The 17,831-nt window shown below is 44.8% G+C and overlaps 1 protein-coding gene across 1 annotated transcript in view; it reads right to left on the bottom strand.

Moving 5' to 3' along the window:
• Abhd6 (abhydrolase domain containing 6, acylglycerol lipase) overlaps nt 1–17,831 on the bottom strand; it is a 43,906-nt gene that overhangs the window by 19,427 nt on the left and 6,648 nt on the right. The window contains exon 2 of the mRNA XM_032918276.1: nt 6,242–6,385. Coding sequence (XP_032774167.1) covers nt 6,242–6,360 — 119 coding nt within the window. The 5' untranslated portion in view covers nt 6,361–6,385. The remainder of the gene's footprint in view (nt 1–6,241; nt 6,386–17,831) is intronic.

Raw genomic sequence — 17,831 nt, 5'->3', positions numbered from 1 at the left:
ATAAAGTGAGTTTTCTGAACATTTTTTTAGGTTATATGTTCTTTCTTTAGACTTACGGAAGGAATTCTTTTCTTTTTTTCTTTTTAAGATTTATTTATTTAATGTATGTGAGTACACTGTCGCTGTCGCTGGTTATAAGGCTCCCTATGGTTGCTGGGAATTGAACTCAGAACCTCGGGAAGAGCAGTGCTCTTAACCACTGAGCCATCTCTCCAGCCCTACATTTTATACTTAGGTAGAAGGTTTTTATGTTCTTTTAAAAAGGGGTTGAGGGGAGTGAGTAACACCTTTAATATTTAAGTGCTTTTAATTTTACTGCATTTTTTCTCAACAATTTCTTCTTGATGACCCTAGTTCATGTCAGTTAGTAATCATGCTGCTCATCAAATGAGAATATGATGGCCCATAATTTGAGCCACCTATAAAAGTAAGACATCTCTACAAGAAGAAAATCTTTCAACACACAAACACGGTATATCCTATCAAATTAGGCATCGTCAACTACCTCTCATGAATACATTTTATAGGTTTTTAAAAAATATGTATTTTGTATTCTGGTTCCCAGGGATCTATGGTTGCTGGGGTTTGAACCTCAGTGCTCTTAACCATTGCCATCTCTCAGCCTACATTTTATACTTAGGTAGAAGGTTTTTATGTTCTTTTAAAAAGGGGTTGAGGGGAGTGAGTAACACCTTTAATATTTAAATTTTTAATTTATTACTGTTATTACTTGTGCGTGCACATGCTACCATGAGAATATGATGGTCAGGGTACAACTTTCTGGAGTCAGCTCTCTGCTTCTATTCTGGTTCCCAGGGATCTAACTCGGTTTGTCAGCATTGTGCGGCAAGGACCTTTACCCACTGAGCCATCTTCTTAGCTCCCATGTCATTCTTCAGATTTATTGTCAGTTATTAAGAGTTACTGACACTAAAGTAAGTAGTCACATTTAATACTTTAGTTTGCTTGTTTCTGGTATATGGGCATGCTATTAATTTTTGATGATTGATTTTTTTTTTAGATTCACATATTTACTTTGTGTATATAAATATTTTGCATGCATGTATGTGTACCATATGTGTGCCTTTTGGATCCCCTGGAACTGGTGTTAAGGACAGTTGAGAGCCATTATGTGTGTGCTGGGAATTGAACCCAGGACCTTTACAAGAACAACAAGTGCTCCTAATCAATGAGCCACCTCTCTAGCCCTAGTTATTGATCTTGTATTCAGCAACTTATCCAAATTTGCTTTTGGTGTGTGTGCACATGTGTGCATGTGTGTGAATGCAGGTACTTACGTGTATGTGCTTGTGAAGGCTAGGGGTTGACACCAGATGTCTTTCTCAATTGCTTTTCCTCTGTATTTTTCAAGAAGTCTCTCACTGAATTAACTCTCACTGATTTTGCTAGAATAGTGGTCAGCAGCCCAGGGATTCTCTCATCTATGCTTCTCCAACACTAGGAATACAGATGTATGCTGCTTTACCCAGATTTCCTCATGGGTGCTGGAGATTCGAACTCAGGTCCTATTCTCATGTGGTAAGCACTATACCAACTGAACCATTTTCCCACCCCCAAACTTCCCTAATTATCTACAGATTGTCCCAGACTTCCTATCTACACAATCCTGTCATCTGCAAACAGGATTTATATCTTTATTTTTTTTCAGTGACTTTTTTTTTATTAAGATTTATTTATTTTATATGAGTACACTGTAGCTGTCTTCAGACACACCAGAAGAGGGCATCAGATCCCATTACAGATGGCTGTGAGCCACCATGTGGTTGCTGGGAATTGAACTCAGGACCTCTGAAAGGGCAGTCAGTGCTCTTAACCACTGAGCCATCTCTCCAGCCCCTATATCTTTATTTTTAATTCTCATTCTTTTTTATATTTTATTTATATAACTAGATGATTTGGTATGGTCGCTAACCTCAATTTCATGACCAAGCTTCTACAGGAAACTTAGAAAATCTCAGTCTTTTCCATGGTGATTCTAGTCTTGTTATTTCCACTCTGCAGTGGAAACCAGAAACAGGGTCCACTACACAGCATGGCCATGGTGCCATAGCTGTGCCTCTGCTGATTCATGGGGGAACATTTGGCACTTCTGCAGAAGCCCATGACAGTGTCAAGAGGGGTTGGCCATGCTCCAGGAATACTCAGATCCAGAGAGAACTGCCAAGAAGACTAGCTATGGCCTCCAGAGGTCTCTGGTCCGTGAGCGGGGCAGATCCTAGAGGGAGTCAGGATGCCCAATGATCAAGCTCTTCTGCGCAAACAGCAGGGCAGCTGGGATGTGTGTGCCACAAGGCGACCTCTAGCATCTGTTGTTCCTATTTGTGTGACATAATTGAAAAGTCACCTGAGTGCCCAGCCAGGTTGGCAACTCCACTGGTGATCATGACAGGCAGCCAAGCAGACAAAAGGTCTTTGGAACAGCGTGATTAGGGAGTGTCAGGGATGTGTGGGAAAGCTGTTGGTTCTATGGCAGCACTGTGCAAATGCTACTTGCAGTGAGGAGATTAGGAGGAAACAGGCTGTGCTTTTCAGCACAGCAGAGGAAGCTACTCGCGGGGCTTCTGACAGCTCTCTGGGACAGCATCAGAAGCTGTTACTAAAATCTCAATCCCTCATGTCACCATGCCATCTGGTGTGATCCGAAAAGTATTCTAGGATTTTCATCCTCTTCAACTAGCCGAGTCTTCTTTTTGGCCTAGAGATCCGAGTTCATACAATAACGAGCACTGTGTCTGTTGCTGGCCACTGCTTAGAGCTGGGTGTCAGGCACAGTCAGGCTTTAAGATACCATTCAGTGATATTGACCAACAACAAAGGGCTAAAGGCTCTGTTCAGTGGGTCTCTGGCTTTTGGTGGTATCATTTGCTGATTAAAGTGAACTGTTTGTTCTGCACTGTTAGGAAAGAAGAGCCAAATATGGGAACAACCTGTGTTCATCAACAGCTGAGAAATAACCAAAATGTGGCAGAATCACACTATCCTTGGTGTTTTGTTTTTGTTTTTTTTCTTTTTTGCTTGCTTCGATAACGAAGGTTAATGGTTCTAGAGCAGTGGGTCTCTACCTGGGGGTGGATGACACAAGAGTTGCATATCAGATATCCTGCATATCAGATATTTACATTATGGTTCATAATAGTAGGCCAAAGTACACTGTTATGAAGTAGCAACAGAAATAATTTTATGGTTGGGGTCACCATACCACGAGGAACTGTATTAAAGGGTTGCAGCATTAGGAAGGTTAAGAATCGATGTTCTAGAAACTGGGAAGTCCCAGCCATGGTGTGACTTCTGTTTGGCTTTTGGTCAAGTTTTTCTGCTGCTTCAACTCATGACAGGAAGCCAAAGGGCAAGTGGCCACACACTCTAAAAAACAAAGTATAAGGTGCTGCCTTGACTTACAACAACCAATACCCAGGTCACAGGAGTCCAATCTCAGCAGAATAGCATTAATTTCTCTAAATGATTTAATGACCTCTTACAGGTCCTTTTAACACTGTTCTCTTGGGGTTGAACCTTCAATAAGGTTTGGGAAGGGCAAACCCTCTTAAAACGAAGTGGGTACAATGAAAAGTCACTCTACCATAATAACAAAACAAGTACTGACACCCAAGACAGTGTACATGGAACTCAGTGGGACAAGCCTGTAATCCCAGCATTGGGAAGGCTGAGGCAGGAGGATCACACGTTTACTTAGTGTGAACTTCGAGGAGATGGAAAAGATCTAGAACGACATAGTAGTCATGACAGTACAAAACTGCAAATACAATATAACCACTCAACTGTATACACTTTCATACAGCCATATCCATGTTATAGTCCACATGTACAAACTGCATTCTTTGCCTCAAGCTCATTCGTTTAACAACGATGGAATCTGCGTGTGGAGGAACATGGCCTTGGCAGGGTCATGAACTGGAGACACGGCTCTGACCTCTCTATGTCCAGGACCACCCAGGAGTCTTGGCGATGCAGCAAGGACAGTGGCATTCAGGCAACTAGACGTCTAATTTGTCAATGCAGAGGTGGGTCATAGGTGACCAACCCAAGGGGTGACAGCTTCACCCACACAGAAAAGGCAGAGAGAATGAAAGATCATAAACCATTTTGTCCTATTTGCTACTTTCCAAGGCTTGGAGCCTGGGCAGCCGGTGGAAAATTCCATGAGCCAGTGAAACAAAAGGGAGCCAAAAAGGAGGGCAAACAGAGGGCATCTGCCTCCTGGCTCCCTACTCCACATGAGAGGTTCCCTCTAACTGCCCAGATACATCTCCTGGGGCTTATCTACAGTATGGAGAAGAACCCGATCTATTTTCACATTCATTTCATCATGAAGCAGGAAAAGGTTGACTTTATTTCACAAATGGACAGTGTCACAGAAAAATCAAGGAAGCCTAGCACTGTCTTTTCAAGGGCTAATTTTTTAAGACCTAAGAATACAGGTCAGTGCTAGAGGCCCTGCACACATGCATGGGCCCTGGGTTCAATCCTTCAATGGGCAACAATAACTAGGCTAGAATTTAGTACGACTACTTAAGGTAATTGTAGTGAGAATTCTGGAATTTTGGTTTCTTTAAAAAGCACAGAAATGTTGTAAGAACATGTTCTAGCTTTAATCCCAGGTGTGGAGAAATGGGGCTGTTTCAGATTGTCCACAACAGCTATGATTTGCCTCATGCTGTAGCATGGTGTTGCCAGCTGCAGATAGTTTCTGCAATCGTGTGACCTTTAGAATTCTGGGAATTTTTCAGAGGATATATAAATGCTAGAACCTTGATAGGTAGGATTGGTGGTTATTTAGGGGGGTGGTAGTTGTGGTTTGTTAGCAATTGTGCTCAAAGAAGAAAAGGAAAGACATTAGAGATCTCTCTCTCTCTCTCTCTCTCTCTCTCTCTTTCTCTCTCTCTCTCTCCTCTATCCTTCTTTCTCTCTTACCTAGTAATAGGGGATGAAACTGGAAAAGGGGTGGGAAAAGAAGAATCCACAAAGTAGTAAGGCTAGCTACAGGTAACTTTATTTTTCCTTTTTTCATTAGTTTTCATAGCAAGTTTTCCATGTCTCAATAGAGGTATTTATATCACTTTTCAAATACATAGATTTAAAAGCCAGGTATGGTGACTCATTCCTGTAACCCCAGCACTGGGGCAGCAGAAACAAAGAGGGTCCTGAGTTCAAAATCACGGTCAGCCACACAGGGAGTTCTAGACACCATCTCGAAACAGCAGCAACAGAACTCACAATTCCCCAAACTGTCCTCTGACCTCCACAAAAAATAAAAGTTTCCAAAAGACCTCCCCAAGAATAATAAATGAATAATTTTAAAACAGCCCAAACATAGATTTATTTAAGCTCTTAATGCTAAAGAAGATATGGAAGAAAAGTACAGAGACTATGTAGAACAGGGCTGAAATGAGGGTGGTGAGAATGGCGGGCATTCAGAAGTTGTATTTGCCCTTGCACCACAATAATTAACAATTCTAGAGCAAGTCTGGGTGTGCTAGAACATTCCCGTGACCCCAGGATTTGGGAGGTCAAGGAGGGAGATCAGGACTCCTCTTCCCAGTGAGGCAAGCCCGGGCTATGAGATCTCATCTCCGAATAACTGTAGTGGAGCACGCCTTCAATCCCAGCTCTTCCAAGGCAGACGCATGCAGATCTCTGTGAGATCCAGGCCAGCCTGTTCTACACAGATTTCTAGGCTAACCACACCTACATACTAAGACCCTGTGCCAAAATGCAAACAAGAGAGTAAAACACCTAACAGTTCCAGAGTAAATTTCGAAAACTGTCATACATGCTCCTACCACTGAGGGTTCCCAGTGCTTCTGATTCATATCTCAGTGACATCACAGCAGCCTTTCTCAGAGCTCTGGGAGTCTGCGTGACCCTCAAGGCAAACATGCTGTCGGAAACTTGAAATCGTCTATCTGCTTTGAAGCGGCTGCCAGTTCAAGAACGTATTCAAAACTCAGAAGAGAAGCTGGAAGAAGGCTTAGTGGTTAGCCGCACTCATTGCTGTCTCAAAGGACTATGAACATGGCAGCTCAGAAGTAGCTATAATTCCAATGTCAGGGCACCCAAAACCCTTTTCTGGCTTCTGTGGGTGCCAGGCACAGTCATATTCACAAGCAAACACCCATACACACAACAATGGTCAGGACAGACTGGGGATGACAATATTGTGACACTTTACAAACCTCCATCATCCATCCAGCTGACTTACCAATAATAGATTCTTATCAGCGCCGAGGGCCACAGGAGGAAAGAAGCTACGAAGGCCAGGATTGGAATGGCCAGGGTCCCACCCGCAATCACAAACATGTTAACCACATCGAGATCCATCCTGCTCCTTGAGGCTTGTCGACACCTGCAGAGGATGAAGAGAGGGCGAGAGTGTTGAAACCACCCCAGGGGAAAAGAGGAAGAATTGGAAAGGAAAGTTTCCTGAGTCAGGAGACAGGTGCCTGGAAAACAAACTGTAGTGGGGAGATACGACCGGGCAGACTTGGCCTCCCAAACAGTGAAAATCAACACGGCAGGGTACACTGCAGGATGACTGGAGCAATCCAAGCACCCAGTGGGTACCAGAAAATAGTGGCACACATACAGTGCTACTGTTCTTGACATTCAACAAAACTGTAGCTGTGGACAATGCAAGCTGTCGTGCCCCGGAGAAGCCTGCTCAGGCTTGGAGGTGTAGGTGTGTGTGTGTGTGTGTGTGTGTGTGTGTGTGTGTGTGTGTGTGTGTGTGTGTGTGTGTAGGGGAGAGAGATCAGGCTTTGAGGTGTGAGGAGGGATTGGGGGATAGGGAGGGATGGTGGCAGCGGGGAGCTGTATATTCACTACTCACTTCTAAAAGTTCAGGAGAAAGTAACGTATATAAAATGATAATAACTATGATGTATTATCCCTTCAAGTTTTCTATAGATCTGAAATCTATTCTTACTGATTAATTGATTGGGACAGGTCTCACTATGTAACCTAGACTGGCTTGAAACTCATTATGTAACCCTGGCAGGCCTGGAAGGGTTGGAGAGATGTCTCAGTGGTTAGGGGCAGTTGCTGACTTGGGCTCTCGGTACCCACAATGGAGCTTACAACCGCCTATAACTCTGGTTCCTGAGGACCTGATGCCTCCTTCTACCTTCCTCAGGCATCTGGTGGGGACTTGTGCACATACATACATGCAGGCAAAACACCCATGTACTTAAAATTTAAAAACATAACCAAATGAGAGAGGAGTTATGTGCATCGCACAGGTGAAGCACTGTGGCAGAGAGGACATAACCCTGGTCTGCTCATGGGACTGTCTTCTGAGCTGCTTAGTCACCAGAAGCAGTTTTCCCAGCATGCTTTAGTCACTGGCCTGCTCAACAGGAATGTATATACCTTCTTAGTGTCTGGAATAGCACAAGGCGAACACAAAGTACTTACCAGATGGGATTAATCCTGTGTAACATGTTTTAGGGAAGGAAAATCATTCCCTAGGATGCTACAAAAGACTGAAACTTCCCCAGGAAATAAGTAATTACAAACCCCCTTGGAGGTACAGGGGCTGGGGAGAGAGGTGTAGCTCAGAGCAGATGTGTATAAATCTGTGGGCTGCAGGTTGTGGGTCTCACGGGAACTGATGGGAACCAGAGCTTCGCTTTAGATAAGTCTTCCAGATCACAGGATGTCCTTAGAACGTGCCAAGAACCACTGTGATTCAGACTCCCGAGCTGGGAGGTTAATTACACAAAGTCCCTTCAGTCTAGAAATAAGAACATTTAATGCCCAAGGTCATGTTCATTACAAGTTCTGACACTGGAGATGGTAGGCAAACAGAAAGAAAAAAAACTTTTCCTCTGCCGGTGTCTGCTGGGGATATCATGCTGTCGAGAGAAATTCTACCAGGACCAACCTTCAGAGAAGGAACTTTGGTGTGGCTAGGATCAACTTAACAAGGTTTGGGCTTCCCCAGAGAATCCGTACACCCTCCCGATGACAAGGTCAAACAAAGCCAGGCCCTAACTGAATAAACTATGCTTCCTGACTGCCATGTTCCCCAGTGGTTCTCAACCTGGGGTCGCAACCCTTTTATGGTCAAATGACCCTTTTGCAGGGGTCACGTAACAGATACCTTGCGTATCAGATATTTATTTTATGACTCCTCACAGTGGCAGGATTACAGTTATGAAGTAATGACAAAATTATTTTATGTTTGGGGTCATCACATGAGGAACTGTCTTAAAGGGTCAAGGCATTAGGAAGGTTGAGAACCACTGATTTAGACGAAGAACAGACGGTATTTCCCATCTCCGCAATATCGTTTACCTACAGAGGATGGCTAGATTTCCTTTGGGAGGTGGAACCCCTATCCTGCTAGGACTTCCTTGGGCCTGGGGGTACACTAAAGACAGAAAAGACAAAACCTCGAGCACAGAGACTACCAATGACCAAAAATGAAAACACTTCAAGGTGTTACCTGGAACTTTCCAGACTATGGCCCCGTATGTAGGACAGTGCTTGGTGGCTTAAGCCAGGCTTCAGTAGTACACAGCTTTGGGTAATGCTAATGCTTCCTAAGCAACTTACCTCCGTAGTCAAATCCTGTCAAGGCCAGAGAGCAGCTCTGAGGGCGGCAAGTTAAACGGATCTCTGTGCCCGGGAACTCCTAGTATTTTGTTAGCCAGTAACACTGTTTCCAGCATTTATTTTAACAGTGCGCATGTACCTGTCTTTTTTTTTTTTTAAACTGACATTTTGTTATATGCATTGGTGTTTTGCCTATATGGATGTATATGTGAGGGCATCAGACCTTGGAATTACAGACAGTGGTGAGCTGCCATGTGGGCACTGGGAATTGAACCTGGGTCTTTGGGCAGAGCAGCCAGTGACCGAACTGCTGAGCTATCTCTCCAGTCTGCCTATCATTTATCTTAATAGATTGTGTGTGTGTGTGTGTGTGTGTGTGTGTAGCATGTAATTGTGTCATGAGGCAGAGGCATGCTACAAAATACATTCAGAGATCAGAGAACAATTTATAGAAGTCTGTTTTCTCCATTGTGTGGGTTCAAGAGTTCAAATTTCCATAATCACATGTGGCAGTAAGGGCCCGAACCATTCCTTGGGTCTTAATGATACTTTTAAATTATCCTAGGTACATATCTTAATTTTAAGAATAAATTTAAGAAAAAAAAGATAGTAATTTAATCCCCGGTGCAGGGAGAAAACAAAGGAAAATGCTAACTAGGTAGCGTGCGGCTCTGAGGTCGTGGTGTGTGAGTTGCTGGATGGCAGGGCACAGTCACAAGATGGAGAAGCGCTGGACACCAGGCCATTCCAGCCCCGAGCTCTTCTACACATCTGCTCTGAGACCCCACCCTCCTCACCTTGTCTACCCTTCCCTAATCTGATTGACATTTCTAGAGTTAATCAAAGGCAATCAAAGAATAGGATCTAATTACTCCTATAAATCCCCCATAAATCTCATGTCCTTGTACAGTTCCTCAGAAGCATTTAAGTGACACCTGACAGGCCCCTGATCCCGATAATGTTTGCTGGTCTTTTCACTAATCTATGGTATAAAGTAGGGCCCCAGCAACCCTGCCGCACAGGGAGAAGGGAGGTAACCATGCTCAGTGCACAGGACAGGAGGTGGTCATGGCTCTGCCTCAATATATGCCTTTTTGGTTTTCCTTGACTTTCAATGTAATCAGCTAATTGGGGATTTATTCTCTGTACAAAACAAAATAAAGCAAAATAGAGGGGGAGGAAAGGAAGCAGAGTTGGCCACTCTTGTCATCAGCAGGGAGAGTCACACAGTGCCACACCCCAGAACAGAGTCCACACTCAGCCTCCGCTGCTACATGTGAACACACAAGCTGTGTGTTCATTATAAACAAGAATGGAGAGGAACTAGATAGAGGTCTGACAGGAGATCCAGCAGACAACAGATCCAGATAAACCCTGCATAAGAGAAGTCAAGTGTAGTCTGCGATTAGAAATCAGGCATGGCATTTCAGAACTGTCTAATGTCCCCGACTTTGAATGCCAAGGATCTTGAGCAATGACATACTTCAGGGTTTAAAGCAGTATGTAAGAGTAAACAGAAAATAGAAACACTTTCACTGACTCCTGCTTTCCAGACATGTCCAACCTGCCCCACGAGTCCCAGGATATTCTCAGCTACAGCCCACACATTGGTAGTAACAGTGTCATCATTACACTGTCAGAGGACGGATACCCTGACATCCACCTGGAGTCCATCAAATCTGACAATCGAAAGTCTTGGTCTGTCTATAAAAGACAATGTCTTTCTACAACAAAAGACAGTAATTGTGGCCAGTTATGGTAACGAGCATAGCCACAGAGCTAAAAGAACAGTCTCCATGCAGTCTCACTCTCCTGTGCCAACCCCATGCTCTGATTAGCATCTCTCTTCCCACGCTCTCTCCCATACCATGATGAGACGGGAAGCAAGCCTATCATGGGGCCTGGGTGGTAAGCAGCGTGCCTCCAATTCTCACTCGACCCTGAGCGTCTTCCTACTTCACGTCTCTGCTCTCCCACCTGGTGCTTTCCGGAGCACACACGCACTGGGCATCGATTACTGGGCATCTTCCCAGTTCAGCGACCTCACAGATAACCCACTAAACTTCTATAGGACCATTTCCATGCATGCTAACAACCTTTGCAATCTCATTCATTCCTTATTCCTGCTGGCGTGTTTTAAAAACTACTCAGTGCTGCTGTATCTCTCTAGTTAGGCAATGTGGAAATTCTCCCCATAAAGTTTACCACTAGAAAAATACCAGGACAGCCAGGGCTACAGAGAAACCCTGTCTCAAAAAGCAGGGGGTTAGGGGAACCTGTTATTTTTATTCTGTGTATATGGGTGTTTTGCCTGCATGTACACCTATGTACCACGTGGATGCAGTGTTCAGTAAGGTCAGAAGAGGGTGGTTGATCCCCTGGAGCTGGAATTATAGATGATTATGAGCCACCATGAGGGTGCTGGGAACTGAACCCTGGTCTTCTGTAAGAGCAATTAAATAAGTGCTCTTAAGTGCTGAGCCATCTCTCTAGGCCTAAAAAATACAGATTTTAGCTAGACATCATGCCATAGATCTGTAATCCCAGCTCCTTGGGAAGCAAGGCTAGAGGGTCATTTGTTGAAGGACTTCCTAAACTAAATACTAAGTTCCAGACCAGCCTGGGTAACTTAGCAAGATCTTCTCTCAAAATAAACTTGATGGTTTTTGGTTTTTTAGGAGCTGGGGACATGGCTCAGTGGTAGAACAGGTTCAAGTCCCACTGTGGGGAGAATGTTACAGTTAAAACACTATAAAGAAAAGAATACAGGAAGAGAAAAATACTACGTTCTTAAAATCTGAGTGCGGAGTCCGCACTGGTCAATAATGTTGCATCTCCACAGGCTCCTGAAGGAATTCCTGGAAAGAGAAACTGATTGTTAAACGTATCCCTGAAGAGCTACAGCTCAGACAGCCCTGGGTTGCTCTCTTTCCTCACAGCCATTCTCTACCACTCTCTCTCACAGGAAATTATAAGCATCAACATACTTGACAGGATTTCCTTCTAGATTTTTCTAATGCCTGTCTGACTTAGTCCCATGACACTAAGCTATGCCTCTGATACAGCTCTTCCTGTTTCTCCTGACTTGCCAGTTTCTGCTGACAGTTCCCCCATCCAGCCAGCCTCCTCAGTGCCAACATACCATCTAGTCTTCATATTTGTTTAACACATCAGAAACATAATGGTGAAATGATACTAGCACTCAGGTCAACCTGTTTGAGTCTATGGAAATCTGCCATCTAAGTTTAAATAACTTCTGGGGATATAGTTCTATGGCAAAGTGCTTGTTTAACATGCATGAATTCCTAGGTTCAATGTTCAGTAGCACAGGTTTAAGTAATTTACTAATTTAGTAGAATCCAAATTTCACTTCTCAATTACAATAACTGTCTTTCAAGCACTCAATAGCCACAAGATATTAGGTATTTATTAGGTAGATAAGCATACCCACAGGAACATACAGCATTGGGAGTCACATCCACATAGGAACACATAGCATTGGGAGTCACACCCACACAGGAACACACAGCATTGGGAGTCATACCCACACAGGAACACACACCATTGGGAGTCACACCCACACAGGAACACACAGCACTGGGAATCACACCTACACAGGAACGCACACCATTGGGAGTCACACCATTGGGAGTCACACCCACACAGGAAAGCACAGCATTGGCAGTCACACCCACACAGGAACGCACACCATTGGGAGTCACACCCACACAGGAACACACACCATTGGGAGTCACACCCACACAGGAACACACACCATTGGGAGTCACACCCACACAGGAACACACACCATTGGGAGTCACACCCACACAGGAACACACACCATTGGGAGTCACACCCACACAGGAACACACACCATTGGGAGTCACACCCACACAGGAACACACACCATTGGGAGTCACACCCACACAGGAACACACAGCATTGGCAGTCACACCCACACAGGAACACACAACATTGGAGTCACACCCACACAGGAACACACACCATTGGGAGTCACACCCACACGAGAACGCACACCATTGGGAGTCACACCCACACGGGAACACACAGCATTGGGAGTCACACCCACATGGGAGCACACAGCATTGGGAGTCACACTGGGAAGGCCCCTAACAAGTAACTGAATAGGCCAGTTTGGTTCAGTATTTAGTGGGGATATTGACAGGAAGAGCAATCCACATCAAATACAGAATTGTCCAAGTCAGACTTGCTCCCTGGGTTGTAGAGCGGAGCCAGGCCCTCCTTCTCCTCATGCTGTTAGGACACATTGGGCACTCTTCCAACATCAGCTCCTGGAAGACTCATCTCAGTTCATGGCAAGGATCCAGCTGTGCAGTCTGAGTTTAACACCTACCAGATAAAACTTTGAGCCACCCCATACGGTCCTAACTCAACCTCCCACTATCAACTCATCCCATCAAACCCCAACAAACCAGCTTCCTGACTCTTACCTGCCCCCACGGCCTCCTGCTCTGTCCCCCGTGATCCTGTTCTCCTAGCTAACAAATAAACGACTCCCTTCCTCTAGGGTGGGTTCCAATGACACATTCCCCAATAGAACACTGTGGCCTTGCCTTCTAGACACGCTTTCTATCAGAGATCCCAGGCGGTCTTTGCGGTATCCTGGAGTTTAGACTGTATCCGGGAGTTCTGAACACCATTCCCTCAAGTACTTAGTCACTAAGCACAGGCGGCTCGCAGAGTTGGACAGGAGCTCAGAGGGCCCAGCCTTGAGAAGGCCACTCCTGTTTTAGATACTCTAATATACTAAAAATTCACACTTACTATCCAAGGAGCAGATTCCCAACGTTGCTGGCTTTCTCGGGAGCTGAAAATGAGGTTCTGTGATCGCCGGAATTAAAAAAAAAAAAAAACAAAGCACTAAACCATCATAGGGAATATAATACGTTTGGGTGTGCTGGCAGCCAGCCGGATCTGGCTGCGGTAGAGCAGAGAGCTCTCTCAATACCCAGGAAATGTGCCTATCCTGTGGCTTTATAGCTCACCTCTGGCTCAGGCCACCTCCCCAACTAGGTAAAGTGCAGAGGGCAGGGCATCTAGATAACTGCTTGGACCTGGAAGGGCTAAAAGGGTCTAAGGTGAAAGCGGTGATAGGTCAGGCACGCGGATTGACCACCGCCAGCGTGGAGAGGCACGGAAGGGAACAGGAAGGCGTGTAGCACCGAGCTTAATGAATAACCTCACATAAGGACCTAGAGTTGTCCTTCCTCATCTAGACTAGGGCTCATCTAAATGCTACCTTCCAAAAGGAATGAAAGAGAGAGAGAGAGAGAGAGAGAGAGAGAGAGAGAGAGAGAGAACCATGGGTGAAGGAGGCTATCCTGCTAGTGGACTATCTATCTATCTATCTATCTATCGATCGATCGATCTATCTATCGATCAATTTATCTATCTAATCTGTCTATCTATCTAACCTGTCTATCTATCTATCTAATATTTGTACAAAGTTATTTATTACAATATATAATAATGCAAGACTGGAAGGAACGAAAATGTCCACTTACATGGGTTCTGGTAAGTAAGCATTGGCATAGCTTTAAATTTTTTTAAGATTATATAGAGCCATTAAAGAAATACAAGTTAAAATTATTGGATAATAAAATAAAGGGGACTACAACCAGGCATCGTGGCCCACGCCTTTGATCCCAGTGCTTGGGAGACAAGGCAGGCAGAGCTCTGTTAGAAGCCAGCCTGGTCTATGCAATGATTTCCAAGATAGCGTGGTGTTCTCTCTCTCTCTCTCTCTCTCTCTCTCTCTCTCTCTCTCTCTCTCTCTCTCTCTCTCAGAATTACATTTATCTGGGGCTGGAGAAATGCTCAGTGTTTAATAGCACTGGCTGCTTTGCAGAGGACCTGGGTTCAGTTCCCAGCACCCATGCAGAGGCTGAAACTGTAACTCGAGTTCCACTGGATCGGATCCCCTCTGCTGTCCCCCACAGGTGGCAGGTACACACATGAGTCACACACATACATGCCAGCAAAACTCTCATACACATAAACATAAATACATTTCAAAATAATGAAGCAGTTTCATTTGTCCAAACAGGTAACGGACAATAAGGTACACAGTTAATTTAAAAAAAGAAAGGAAGGAAGGAAGAAAGAAAAGTAGAACAGCCAGACTTGTTGATACACATCTGTAATTCCATCACTCAGAAGGCCAAAGTAGGAAGATGTGGGAGGTCAAGTAGACTGAGCTGTATAGGTAGACAGGCAGGCAGGCAGGCAGGCAGGCAGACAGGCAGGCAGTAGGTAAAATAAGACTCCTGCATCAAAAGACGATGAGAAAGAACACAAACAATACACTTTTCATGTCTACACAATGGTTCTGAGAGAATGGCCGGCCCTGGGAAGGGAAACCGGGTGAGGAAGAAGTGGAAGAAAGAGAGATTTCTAATGGGCACTCACGTATGCTTCCTGAACTGGCACCATGCACCTGCATACAAATTTCCCCCCATTTCCTCACAAATACAATATAAGCTCCTCAAAGGCAAGGAGCTCTCCTGAACTGTCTACTTCAGAAGCTACTATATAGATGTGACTATTTCGATTTACGTTAATTAGAATTAAAACTTAAGGGCCGGGGAGATGGCTCAGGCAGTAAAGTGCATGGAACACAGGTATGGATCCAACCTGAGTTTGGATCTCTCTTACCTACAGGAAGGAATGGGAGCACACCCTTGCAAACGTAGTGTAGGGAAGCAGGTAGAAGGGATAAAGACCCCTGACACTGACCTCATCTCATCTACACACACACACAGACACACACACAGACACACACACAGACACACACACATAGACACACACACACAGACACACACACATAGACACACACACACATGCACACACATATAGACACACACATAGACACACACACACAGCACACACACACATAGACACACACACACAGCACACACACATAGACACACACATAGACACACACACACACACACACACACACACACAAATATTAAAAATTGGTTCCTTGTCTGCACTAGCCATGCATCACGCACAGGAGCCATGTGTGGCTTATGACTACCATACTGAATGGTGAAAATACAGACTATTCTCATTATCACTAAACGAGAGAGGGAGAGAAGGAGAGGGAGAGGGAGAGGGAGAGAGGGAGGTGGAGGGGGAAGGGAGAGAGAGGAAGAGAGAGCAAATAAATATGAGTAAAGAAATACACATTCAAGTACTGTTAAGATGAAAATCCATCTCCATTCAGAGGCACATAACCTGAAGGCCCACATTAAGGTAAGGCAATACTCAGTCCTGTGAGGCAGGGTCCCGACCTGTGTGACAGTACAGGGGTTAAGTACACACCCGTAAGAACTTCAGTCTTTAAGGTTCAAGTTCCAGCACTCTAAGATAGACACTGGTAAGGACTTTCCACCCTGCATCCACACAGCCTGGGTTAAACTATAATTTCCTGTCTCTTTTGTGGTTAGAAAAGGGCTAAGGAAAGGGTTCATAAAACCCTTGCAACTGGAGATTCTCGTCCAAGAACCAGTGGAGATAAGGCTGTTCCCTGATTCTGCTACCCTAGTGACACCTTGGACAAGATAGCTCAGCACGCTGGGCTGTGTCCATGGGCAGAAGACCAGAAAGAACAAGAACGTCTTGCCACCCAACAGCCCTGAGCTGCAACAGGCCGAGGCAGGACTAGGTGAGACACATTAACAGGAACTCAGCTGGATGAAGGAGTCTTGTGCATCTGTGGCACAGCTTTCAAAACTCTTACCGTCTAAGAAGCAAGGGCCAGCGTATGAGAAACGTCACACTCTTAAGCCAAGAAGTTGTGATGGTCTAAGATCATTATCTCCTTGACATCGTGTTTAAAATAAGACACCACTGGAACCCAAACCAGTCTCTCCGTCTGTTTAAAACAGAAACCCTAAGCCACTTAACCAGCTCCTCATGTGGTCCCTCAGACCCTGGAGCACACAACAAGCTTTCATCCTCCCTCAAGGTGAAGTGCCAGAGAAAGCCTCGTGTCAGCAAGGATTTTCTATGGAGCTAAAGGGGAATCAAAATAGCCCCACGTGTGCTATAGTAGAGGCCTGGAATGGAAACTGAGCACCCGCAAACATTCTCCTGTGGTCCAAGCCTGCTCTCTAAGAACTGGGGGTTTAAAGAGGGTTATCTTTGGCAAAGGGGATATGGCTAGTCAACAGTAGTTCTGACTACAGGAACAAAGCCAGCTTCACATAGAAAAGGGCAATGTCAAAATAAAGTGTCAAGGTTTGGGGCAGAAAGCCTAGCGGGAACTTGGTGAGCTCTCCACCCTCTTTCTAGCCAAAATCTCCTCCCCAGGAGTCTTAGCAACCTAAAACCAATGAATACCAGGCTGATGCAGGCCTGGAACCCCATAGCATTTAGAAGGCTGAAGCAGGAGGATCACGTTCAAGGTCAGCTTGAGCTTCAAAAAGAGATTCTTGTTAAGAAAGAAAGGGAGGGAGGGAGGGAGGGAGGGGAAGGGAAGGGAAGGGAAGGGAAGGAAGGGAAGGAATGAAGGAAGGAAGGAAGGAAGGAAGGAAGGAAGGAAGCGGGTAGGCAGGCAGGCAAGGGAGGGAGGGAGAGAGAAAGAGAGAGAGAGAGAGAGAGAGAGAGAGAGAGAGAGAGAGAGAGAGAGAGAGAATAAAGAAGGAAAAAGAAAAAAGGATGAGAAAAAGAAAGACAGAAGAAAGGAAGGAAGCAAAAAGTTAAGAAAAAGGGAAGGAAAGAGTAAAAAAAGAAAGACAGACACAAGATAAAATCACACTCAAAATTTCACAGTTAGTGCATAGCACTGGAAAATACTACATTAAGAACCAGGATCAAGAAGAAAGTATCAAATACCTCACAGTCTTTCTCACATACAGATCCTAGCTTCTAGGCCTTGTCTATGTGTATTCGGTAAGGGATATGTGTGGGGATGTTATGAAACCACAGAGGTCAAAGAGGAAAGGGCAGGAGGGAGAGAAACAAAGCGCATGTGATACAAAGGTGGGAAGAAAACTCTGTAGGTGAAAGGACACAACCCTGAGGGAGATAAGGAAGAGAAAGGGAGATTAATCTAAACAAAGGATGTTCTCAACCGCCAAAGAAATGTTACTTTGTGTGCTGATTAAAAATATCAAAATGCAATGAACAGGGATTTGCCACTGGGAACCCATGCACTCTTACATAGTAAACTTAATCTTTTTGCATAA

This window comes from Rattus rattus, chromosome 12 (assembly GCF_011064425.1).
Source record: "Rattus rattus isolate New Zealand chromosome 12, Rrattus_CSIRO_v1, whole genome shotgun sequence".
Classification (NCBI taxonomy): domain Eukaryota; kingdom Metazoa; phylum Chordata; class Mammalia; order Rodentia; family Muridae; genus Rattus; species Rattus rattus.
Note: the sequence above shows the minus strand (reverse complement) of the source record. Positions and strands in the feature narration are given on the sequence as shown.